The sequence below is a fragment of the Acomys minous genome, assembly GCF_964271855.1.
Source record: "Acomys minous genome assembly, chromosome: 13".
Classification (NCBI taxonomy): domain Eukaryota; kingdom Metazoa; phylum Chordata; class Mammalia; order Rodentia; family Muridae; genus Acomys; species Acomys minous.
In genome coordinates, this window is record NC_140495.1 from 63,673,120 (window position 1) to 63,684,796 (window position 11,677).

Here is an 11,677-nt window from a genome sequence, read left to right on the forward strand (position 1 = left end):
GTCACCTTGCACTTCCATCTCGAACTTGCTATAGAGCCAGGGATAAGTGTGAACTGGTCCTCCTATGAACTGGCATTATAGGCACCACTATATCTGCTCTGTGTGGTGCTGGGGATTGAACCTGGGGCTTCATGTATGCTAGGCAAGTACTCTACAAACTGACCATCACCCCCAGACCTCTGGCCATCTTTTTTCCCTTGCTTTAAAAAATCCTAACTGATCCAGGGCTCTTTTTTCCAAGGCTTTGCTGGGTTTGTGTTGACAATATCCCAGTGACATCATCAGCCTTTCTGCCTGCTTCTCTACGCCAATTAGTACGGTACCCACAAACACACATTCTCTGCTTTATGTTTATCTATTTGGTCCAAAGGCTTGCTGATCAAAATGTGGTCCCTCAACCAGCAGAATCCACAGTACCGAGAAATGTGGGTGTTTAAGAATTTCTTCTCTGGGGAGACATAAAAACATTCCCACATCATCCTTATGAGGACCCCCAACAACAGAGCGGGGGCTGAGAAGTTATGTATTGGATTGCGGGTGACCCTAAAACAGCCACATAAGAAAGTCTCACCCAGACAGAATGAGGGCTTCCCCACAGACACACAGATAGAGTGCTTCCCCTCCGTGTAATGTCTGAGTAGTGTAGCTCCTAGCCTACGCATCCTAGCCTTGCTGAGTTCTCGAGGTCCCTTGGTTTGTTTTCTGTTGCTGCGGTAGGCTCTATGACCAGAACGTCTTGGGGAGGAAAGGGTTTATTTCATCTCTCAGTTCATAGTCCATGGAGAAAGAAAGTCAGGGTGGGAACCCAAGGCAGGAACCAGGAGGCAGGGGCTGATGCTTCCTGGCTTGCTTTCCATGGCTTGCTCAGGTTGCTTTCTTGCAGAACCCAGGACCACCTGCCCATGGAGGGTGACGTCACCTACAGAGGGCTGCCCCCTGTCATATATTAACCAAGTAAATACCTCCACACACTTGCCTACAGGCCAGTCTGACAGAGGCAGTTCTTCAACTGAGGCTTTCAATCCTGGGTGACTCCAAAGTTGAAAGAGAGAGAGAGAGAGAGAGAAAAAAAAAACCTAACAGAACATGAGGTCAAATGTAATTAGGGTAGAATTACCTACAAATGACTCAGGCATAGAGTAAGGAGTGGCCACAATCTCAGGTGAGGATCCAATGATCTGTTCCATCCCATCTTCTGAGGAAGCATTGACAGCCGAGAAGCACTATCTCTTGCAACAGCCAAAGCTGAGCTGATGATAGCAGTTGTTTTGCCTTCTGCAGTTCAGTGTCTCAGGTTGCCACCCTTAACCAAATCAAACCCAAATTTGCTCTTCAACAGGAGATTGCCACGGGCAACATTTGAACTCACTTCTCTAGGACATTCTGTGTGGTATATTTCTCTTTGATTTCCACAGAGGTCTCTTGTCTGCTACAAGGATTGGAAACGCAAAGCAAATATCTTCCTCGAGGAAGTCAGCGTAAACAGTTTGCAAAGAGTCTCTTTCATCATTTTCAACTCAACAGCAATTATGGGCCAGACACACATGTGATTCTGGCTTAGTACAAGACGATCCCATAAGCCTGAGGGAAATTGAGGTGGGGTTGAGGAGGGGCAGTTCAAGGCCAAAGAAGAAAGTACCCAGGATACTTCTCTGAAGGGAACTCTTCGGGCATGTTGGTGACTTCACACAAAGTCACCTTGTCAGCTGAGGAATGAATTCATGTCTGATTCTGGTCAGGAACAGTTCCCAAACAGGAACACTGGAGAGCTGAGCATCTGGGGCTTGTGAGCAGTGTGAGGACCTCGCTGGATGCTGAAGCCAGGACAGATGTGGGATGCTGCCTTCAATATATATATATATATATATGACTTTGTTGGGGGGCAGCCATGCTCTCTTGGTCACTCTCACTAGACACCTGCCCCTTGGGTGACTGCAGAGGGACTTTGGCACCCTCTACCTTTGAGATCACCAAAGGATGGAGCAGAAGATATAGGGGCCATAGAAACCAAGAGCAAATACTTGCAGGAATCAGAGGAGGGATCCCAGACACTTGACTTCAGTGACACTCAGGAGCCATTGTAGAGTGACTGTGAAGGATTCACTCACAGGTAGCAAATGTGGAGGCAGCTGAGATGTGTCCTCTGCCTGGATGGGGGCCCTTTGATGGGAAGTTGGTAGCCTTGTTATCATGCCTAGTCCTAATGAGCTGCTGTGCACTTCCTACTTGAAGGTTCAAGGACTCAGGAGAGAGCTAACACAGGGAGGGGTGTGTGCATGACTGTGTCACACATCACCATCGTGCGCTACAGACTGGACAATGTATAAGTTCTGAGGGGACTTCTTATATCAATGGTGAAATAAAGCAAGTCCCAAGGAGGGACAGAGCTTCCTAGTGATCCACAGCATCTTTTGTCCCAGTGATGAGAATCATCATGAAATCTTTCAATGTTGTATTGAGACTCCAATGTTGAGACAGAGAGAGAGAGAGAGAGAGAAAGAGAGAGAGAGAGAGAGAGAGAGAGAGAGAGAGAGAGAGAGAGAGAGAGAGAATGTGTGTGCATGTGTGTGTACGTGTGTGTGCGCACGTGTGTGTGCGTGTGTGTGCGTGTGTGTGCCTGCGTGTGTGTATGTGTGTTCATATGTTTAACACAGTCCTGAGATTCTGGACTGTTCCCACACTGCCTGCTTCCTTCTTGGGACACTGCCTAATTCACAGTCCACTCCTCCTAGTTTACTGTTCCTCTGAGTGATAGGAAACACACACAGTGCCATATTTTTTGCTCATTTTCTTAGCACCTAATGTGCAGTGGCTCACAGAGATGACACAGATGCCTGAGTAACCTTTTCCCTCTTCTAATTTGACAGATTCAGAGCCCAGTACCTTGGACTCACAGTCTTCCACCACCCTGTTCCTGTCCTCAGAGGAGCCAGGCCCCTCTACAGCAGCACTGCCGTCTCCATCCTCCTCCTGTGAACCCCGGGCCTTCTCCCCGAGCCCCACCATGCTGCCTTCTCTCCTGCCACCTCTGCCCACTGCTTCTACAGCCCCAGGCCCCTGCATCCCTCGGCGCACTGGGCTCTACACCATCGTCACCTCCTCCCCGGAGGCTGTGCCCCACCTTGTTGACTGGCTGCCCAGCTGCCCTTCGTCCACCTCTCCTGGTATCCAAGGCAAAGATCGTGAGCGGCCACAGTCTATGTTGGCCCCAGCTCCAGCTTCAGAGAGGGGTCACACTCAGCACCCAGGCTCTGCTAGGGATGATCCTACCGAGGATTCTAGAACCTCCCCGCCCCCCTGCACCCCTCCAGCCACTGCTACCACCTTGGAGGCGAACGTTGGGGACATTCTGGTGGAGCTGCGGACAATGAATGGCCACCTGGACATCATAGCAAAGGCCCTCACTAAATTGGCTTCATCTCTGGTATCCCGGTCCCAGCCTGTACCTGAAGCACCAGATACCAATTAAGGGCATCTTGGAGCTCTCAAAACAAAGGAATGCAGAGGGCACCGCACATCCCTGCTCCTCTGACCCTGTCTCTGCCGGAGATGAGCAAACATCAAGGAAGAGCCAGTTACTGGGCTAGGTTTGCTTGCAGAGTGGGTGCCCTTGGCCTGTCACTCAAAGGATGGGCATTTCTTATGCTGGCCCCAGGAGCTGACATGCCGTAGCTGCTCTGCGTTCCCTTCCACCTTCAAACGCCCTCCTCTTGTTTTAAGTTTCTGGTGGAAAAGGCACCTCCAGAAGGTGGTGGCAGGTCCAGGGACAATGTGAACAGAGCAGCAAGGTTTCCCTCTATGGACCTCTGAGCCAAATGAGAGGGAACAAGAGGAGAGCCTGTCATCAAAAACACCTGTGGGTTGGGAGGCCTCTGCCAGTCCTTTCTCGAGATGCTGATGCTGACTCCCGCTCCAGCAGACTCCAGAGGAGTTCACATATCTCCTTTTTAACGTATCTTTAGAGAAACACACTTATTTTTGTCCTCATTCAGACCTATGTTTCAAAGAGTTTGGAAAATAGAAAAGGTAGAAAAAAAGAACGTAGCAGAAAAACTGTGTGTGTGTGTGGTGGGTGGGTGGGTATTTAAGTTTTTCTTAAGAATAAGAAAGTATTTTCTGTCATGAATAAAGTGTGTGTCTACTCTCTGTGAGCTCTGGCTTTTGGGTTCTTCCCCTCCTCTTCACGCTCTCATCTTCCTTCCGGGTCACCCGGGTTACTCGCTCTCCCTTCCTTCTGATGTCTTCAACTGTTGAAAAAGCAGCTGAAGGTTCTCAAGAGTCCCAAAACTCTCACTTCTCTCTAAATCTCCATAAGTCCCCTCTGAACCTGAGTAGAAACCTAGTGACAGACAGTAGCAGTGAGGAGGGGAAGGCAGCATCCCTGGCCTCCCAGCTTTCTGGGTGCCTGTCACTGTCCCGAGCTCAGACAACCCAAGCCGTCTCCAGATGTTTCTGGTGTTCTCTGATTGAGGTCCACTGACCTAGGCAGAAGGTTGTAAATTTGGGGAAAAAAAAAAACATGTTCTCCTGAGGTCTAACTTCCCCTCACAGAGGCCCGGACTCTTCTCCACCTTCCTGTTTGCCTTAGAACACGGATACTGCAGGACCACTCAGCGGAAGTCAATCCAGGACCCTTTCCCCAGAAGAAACCAGGGTTGCCGCTGAGCACAGTCAGGGTTGCCAACTGGTGCAGGAGGCTAACAGCTGGGGCTGTTCAACTGCCCAGTTTCCAGTGCTTCTCACACCTTGGTGGGCAGGGCCCATGTGGAGACCCGGCAGAAACTCAGATCAGACAGCTTAGACCTCTCATCAGCTCCGAGGAGGACAGTTACCGTTTGTCCGAGAAACACTCGGAGCTGCAAGTGAATTATGCGAGGTTGTCTGTTTGGGGGTTCCAGCTGGTCTGGGCTGTCACTGTTCTCCCAGAAGCTTGAACTTGAGTCTGGACTCAACAGCTGCCTAAAGTCTAACATCTAGATAAGTGTTTCCAATAGCTATGTGAAGGATCTCTCTCTCTCTCTCTCTCTCTCTCTCTCTCTCTCTCTCTCTCTCCCATTCTGCCCTCCATCCCCGCTGTGTGTGCATGTGTGTGAGTGCATGTGTGTGTGCGTGTGCCTGTGTGCATGCGTGTGTCTGTGTGCGTGTATGTTCTAACTATCTCCTTCTAAACAGCCTTTAACAAAGTTCATTCCCCTTCAACACGTTTACAGAGTATCCAGGGACACAGAGATAATTAAGGCCCCACCCCACCCCCAAGTACTCCTGACCTAGTAACCCTGACCAATGGAGCATCAGATTTCCAGGATGTAGGGACAATAGTATTCACAGGGAGGTCATGCTTCTTGTGGGCTGACTTTTTAGGTAATTTATTTAAGACCTTTGAGCCTTGCTATGACTGCTTGTGTTCAAATGGGGTTATTGCCTGCTCTGTGGAATCAGACACAGTGAAGGGGCGCGGCAGTCCAGAAGTGCTACCCAAACACCTGTGTATAGCCTCCCTACTGTAGCAGCGGAAGGCCATGGTAGAAAGGGGAGTTCTATACCCAAGCCTCGGATACGATGCCTCTCTCTCTCTCAGGGTCTTAGCTTCTTCCTTTTATTGTTATTTTATATTGATTTTTTTTTTGAGGCATAATCTCATCTATCCCAGGCTTTCCTCGAACTCATCCTGTAGCTGTAGTTGACCTTGAACTTCTGATCCTCTTGCTGCCATCTTGCACACATTGATATAGCCTGTGCCACCATGCTGAGATTATGTAATGCAGGGGATCGAATTTAGGAACTCCAGTTTGGTAGTTAAGCACTCCAGCAACCACACTCCACCCATTGCTTATTTTATTTTTACTTTATTTCATCTCATTTTTAAGGAAGAGGTCCTGTGTGCCCAAAGGGCAGATCCTCTGTCTGACCTTCAGGCGAAGAACAGCATTCAACACATCGATGGCAGCGTCGGGCTTTTCTCACTTGTTCTTTTGAACACTTTCTAGTTCCAGCTTTAACTGGCTTCCTTTGCACTAGATCAAAAACAACAAAAGAAAAATGAAATCCCTTGAGAACAAAGACGCTGGCTTCTCCTCTTAGGTACAGACACAATGACTGGATCCTGTGGTCAGAGCTGCCGTTAGATGCTGTGCTGATGAAAGGCTCGCTCAGAGTCCTGGCTCCACAGACAACTAGCCACCCTCAGTACGTTGGCACCGGCTTTGCAGATGCTGTGTCTGTTACCAATCCTATGTAGGTACAATTTCCCGGATGTACAGCCCCAGTACGCTGATGCTCTCTAAACTACAAAAAGAGTTCCTGAAAAACTAATGGAATCCTTTCACTTTAAAGATGCTTTGTAGGCAGAAATTTTGATGAGCTGATTTTTATTAGGACTTCTATCTTTGACATTTTGTGTGTGTGTGTGTGTGTGTGTGTGTGTGTGTGTGTGTGTGTGCGTGTGTGTGTGTGTGTGTATGTGTGTGTGTGTAAACTATGGGTGGGTAGATTGGGTAACAATTTTCAGGAATTCGTTCTCTCTTCACATCATGTGGGTTCTGGTGATCAAACTCAAGTTATCAGACTGGACAACAAGCATCCTTACTTCCTAAGCCCGCTGCCCCTCCCCCACCATCTCAGTCCCCTAAGAGTATGTGGAGAGTTACACAGGGCAGCATGCCCACGGGTGCTTCCTGAGCATTCTTGATGAGCAGTAGGAGAGGCTGGATTTCCACCCTGACTGACAAGGAAGCTAGCCTGCCTTAAAAACCACTCTCTTGGTCCCTTTGTACTTGTTATAACAAAACACCCAAGACCAGGAAACCTAAAAACTACACGGCCTTGTTTCCCACTTCTGGAAGGAAGGAAGTTCAGGGTCGGGAAGCTGACCGATGTGGTGTCTGGTGGGAGTCTAGTCCTCACTCCTGAGGTGCTGCCCTTAGGTATGGTGTAGCAAAACCTATAATCCCAACACTGGGGAAATGAGGCAGGAGGATGAGGGATTTGTGGTCATCCTTGTCTACTTATGGATTCAAGGGTAATTGTCCATACTTGAGAACCTGTCATAAACAAACAATAAACAGAAAAGAAATGCTGCTTCTTTGCTTCATCCTCCTGCAGTGGAAAGGCAGAAAGACCTTGCTAAGTCATCCCTTCCCGCTTTGAGGAGCACCATTCCATCAGTGAGAATGGACTCCTAACTGGGCGTGAAAACACACGCCTTTAGAGACAGGCAGGTGGGGTTCTATGTGGTCCAGTCTAGCCTGGCCTACCTAGGGAGCCTCTGTTTCCAAACAAACAAAAATGAGTCCTGGGGAAGTAATCCCTCCCTTAAACTCTCCATCTGTTACTACCATCCCATTGGAGCTTTAAACTTTTAACATAAACATTTTTGAGACACATGATGTGTTACAGTCGAAACAAAATCCTTTCGGGGACTAGCCTTGGCTACCTTGCTTTATCGGAGTGACGTCTGCACCCACAGCTATCACGCCTCTGTGCTGTATGCACCCTGTACAGGGCCTCATTGAGCACTTAGAATAACTTTGTAAAAAAAAAAAAAGTGAGGAGCTAGGATCTGCACCCCCATTTCACCATGCCACAAAGAGGCCATGTGACCTGTCTGTGGTCACAGAGGCGGTAAGCAAAAGAGCCTGGGTCTTGTCCCTCTCCAGATTCCTGGCTGTGACTTCCCCTGGTATTTGAGCTGCCTTTGGCCACTGGCTTTCCTCCTGGGTGGCAGCAAATGGTCTCCCTGGAGCTAAGAGGTTCCTGAGAAAGGAGAAGATGCCAGGAAACAAACAGGAAACAGGAAAACAAGGCATCTCACCGTCTCCTTTCTCTCCATCCTTTTCTGGCTACAGTGTCCATGATGTCATACATCCTGGGGTTGGGGAAAGTGGGAAGGAAGTGCTGGAGGATGGGACAGTTGTGCCAAGTGGATGGCTAAAAGTGCCCTCTTCGCACTGGGTCCCCTGAGGTGAATTTTCCTCACCACACTATCTGCTCCCAAACATCACCTGCTGCTATTGTGTTTCATTTCCCTCCTCCCTCGCCCCCTCAGGACACCTGACTTAAACAGCCAGCTCTGGCCCGGAGCTCAGAAAATGTCAGGCTTTCTGCAGGTCTTTGTAACAATCACACAAGAATTCCTTAGGCCCAGGCATACTGTTACCAGATTATCAGTAAGCAAGAGCACCACTATTTCTCTGCTCAGGTGTGCTGACTTGTCCTTTGCTTCATGGAGGGTGTTGGCCATGGAGGCAGTAAACCAGAGAAGCCTGTGTTGTCTCTACTGTGGCAATTCCTGGCTCTCCAGGAGTGAAAAGCTCTGAGGTTACTGCTATCCGAGGAGCTACTTGGTGAGTTCTAGGCCAGTGAAAGACTCTGTCTTAAAAAACCAACCAACCAACCAAGGTAAATAGTATCTGAAGATTGAAAGGAGAGGTTGTTCTCTGACCTCCGCCCATAGTGCATGTGCATATGCACCCCCCAATGCACATGCACAAGCATGTCTGCTCATGCATACACACATACTAACAGATAAGAAACATGCAAAGCCTCTGCGTGGCCACCAGGAGCATCTTACAAGGCTCTCCGATGCAGCATTTTCCTCCTAAACTCACAAGGTGCTACTTCTGTGCCTGCATTCCCTTGGGTGGATGCTCACTTTCGAGCCCATCCATCCCTTCCTGAGCGGGCTCTGTGTGCCAGCTACACCACCCATACATGCCCATTGCCATCCAGGCATACAAATGGTGCTCCACAGATGTCCATGGAGCAAGCTGCACCAAAGCCCATCCTGGCAAGGGCAAGGCCCACCCCTAGCTTCCTGAGGGACAGCTGCCTGCCTGGACTGAGATGAAGGCTTGTCCAGTGGCCAGTCTTAGCCCTGGCCTGAGAGGGAAGGTCATGACGACCTGTCTCCACTGTAGCTTCCAGGCCTCGCCTTTGCTTGTTTTCTGGGAGTCTCAATGTCTGCCCACAATGGCATGGCTCCTTCAGCCACTAAGATTCTTGGCACAATGTGAGGGCCGTGTAGCCTGTTTCCGTGGTGAGTACGGTAGTGGCCACGGCTGCCCTTGGCCCATGAGTGTCCTCTTGAGTGTCCTTGAGTTGGGCTGTGTCAGCCACTCCATTCCACAAGGGGGAGTTTTCTGTTGTGGGGTGGTCACCTCAAACTTGGCTGCATTTTGACGTAGAGTGAAGAAACTAACAGATTTTCTTCTAGTCTTTTCTTTCCGATGTTGGACTCTTGTTTCAAAAAGGGAGCTGAGGTGCCTATAGGAAATACTGAGTTTGGAAGGAAGTTTGGGTACCGTCAGACCTTCTGAAGATGCAGACTGGAAAGCTCACCAATGCCAAGTGACTTGCTCAGGGGAACCAACTGAATTTTGTGCTGGCTGAGATGAAACCACCTGCTCCTAAGACCTGGCCTCTCTCTTTTGTGGCATTCCTGGCTCTCCTGGAATGAGGTTTTTCAGGTTACTTCCATCCCAGGACCATGAGATGTGGAAGGACAGGACTGCTTGGAGTGGTCAGGTACCTCCCTTCCCCTCCTCCAACAATGGACAGACAGATGGAAGAACAGATGGCCAGACAGAGAGAGAGAGAGAGAGAGAGAGAGAGAGAGAGAGAGAAAGAGAGAAGAAAGATGGATCAGAAACCATCTTTACATGCAAAATGTTTTCATTTTATCCAAACCAAGGATCAGCAGGCTATGCTCGGTGACCAGCTTCTAGGAGGACTTTGAATTACTTAAATTTATGTACAAAAACTTAAACTCCAGAACAGAGATCATACGTGATACCCAGCTGAAGATATCTATATCCTAGTTCCTTCCGGAAGAGGTTTACCAATGCTTGGCTTAGCCGGTGCGCTCAACTGTTCACAGGGCCGTGGCTTCTTAAGTTTTCCCAGACTATGGAGAGAGCACATCCTTACAGGGAGGGCTGGTCCCCTTCCTGGGACCCAGGTGTGACACTGCCCTTCCCTTCATCATTCATCAGACACCAATGGTCTTTCTTATATTTCTTGTTGTAGCTTCTCTCTCTCTCTCTCTCTCTCTCTCTCTCTCTCTCTCTCTCTCTCTCTCTGTGTGTGTGTGTGTGTGTGTGTGTGTGTGTGTGTGTGTGATAAATTACAGTAAATGCCTTTAAGGTGAGTATGGTGCGTTAGAAGCTCACAGATCTGAGGAGGTGACGCTGCTGCCCAAGGTCTAGCAGTGGCCTGGCTAGACAGGAACTAGTTGAGATGTTGTCATGCATGGGGTTGACCTGTGACAGGCACTGAGAACAGATATCAGCCAACAGTGTCAAGAGGAAAATGTCTTTCCCATCAAAGAGAAATATAAAGATGCTTGCAATCTGGCTACCTCTGTTTCCTCTCCACCTTGGCAACATCTCAACTAGTTCCTGTCTAGCCAGGCCACTCATTTCTTTTTAAGTCACTGAACCAGAATGACCACAAATCAATCCGGAAGTGCACGATAACCCACTGAACTCTGAATAGCCTCAACTGGGCTTTCTCTGGATGAATAAGCCCCACCCCCAAGCCCTGCAAGCTGGGAAGTGTCCAGTGTGCTTCCAACACAGCAGGAGCTTCAGCGGCAGACCAGGGGCTGCCACAGTTGGAGAGGGAAAGGGAGAAGTGTGACAGGCTCACAGAGCCATCGGCAAGCCTGGCTGAGCTCTCATGGTGGGTTAAATATGCACATTTAGAGTTTCAATATGAGACAGCACCAGGAACTTCCAATGTGCAGCACTGTGGAGGCAGAAAGCAGACCTTGAACTCCCCTGTCCAGGATTTCAGATGTTTTGTGCTGCCGTTGACTCCAGGCAGGGCGGCAGCCAAGAAGTACTCCATAGGCTCATAAATATAACAATATTAGAACAACAACAACAACAATAACAAAAGGACCCTTCTCTAACTGATGAGGCCCAGCTTGGCCATATAAATCAATGCCGAAGCAGAATGCTTAAGTTGTGAATCAGTGTGGCCCAGATCTCTGGCCTGCAAGTGGAGATCTCAGGAAAAAAGAACCCTAGATTTGGAATTTTCTCAAGATCTCTCTTTATACCACTCAGAAGCTCTGCCCCTTAGTGCTTTCACCTTGAATGCTTTCTCTCCCTCCCCCTCCCTCCCCCACCCCTCCCTCCCTTCTCCCTCCCTCTCTCTCCTCCCTGATTTGGCCGGCATCTCAGGCTAGGAAACAAAAGTCCATCCTTTATCCTGTTATATTTCTGCACAGGACCAATCTACAGCACTGCTCTACCTCCCTGGCCAGGTCCATCTGTGGCAGAGGTGCTGGCAAGACATTGGTCATCTGTGCCACAAAGACAGGAAGACCCAGGTGTCCTTCCTGTGATGGGCACATTGGAGGGTGACCAGCTCATGCTTGGTTGATACATGTTTTTTAGATGAATTAATTTGATAGTGATAAGGTTTTGTATTAAAACAACAAACACAGCCATCCATTCTCAGAACTGCATGTCAGGTCCCAAAGTGCCACCTATGGGAGATGGGGGAGATGGCTCAAGTCTTGTGACCTGAGTTGGGGACCCCATAACCTGCATTAAAGCTGGACCCCAATAGTGTGTGTGTGTGTGTCTGAAATCCCTGCTCGCCTATGGGGATGTGGGAGGTGGAAACAGAAGTCTCTGAAAAGCTCATGAGCTAGCTAGCAGTGGCGAATGAC

General features: G+C 49.1%; 1 protein-coding gene across 3 annotated transcripts in view; it reads left to right on the forward strand.

Moving 5' to 3' along the window:
- The window catches only part of RUNX2 (RUNX family transcription factor 2), a 316,982-nt gene extending 312,685 nt beyond the window's left edge, over positions 1–4,297 (forward strand). For 2 of the 3 annotated variants that reach the window (XM_084754828.1, XM_084754829.1), the window contains exon 8: positions 2,868–4,296. In XM_084754828.1, coding sequence (XP_084610954.1) covers positions 2,868–3,469 — 602 coding nt within the window. In that variant the 3' untranslated portion in view covers positions 3,470–4,296. Of the gene's footprint in view, positions 1–2,867 lie in introns of all 3 variants that reach the window. The other variant, XM_084754833.1, reaches the window with a different exon arrangement.
- Positions 4,298–11,677: the final 7,380 nt, after the last annotated feature.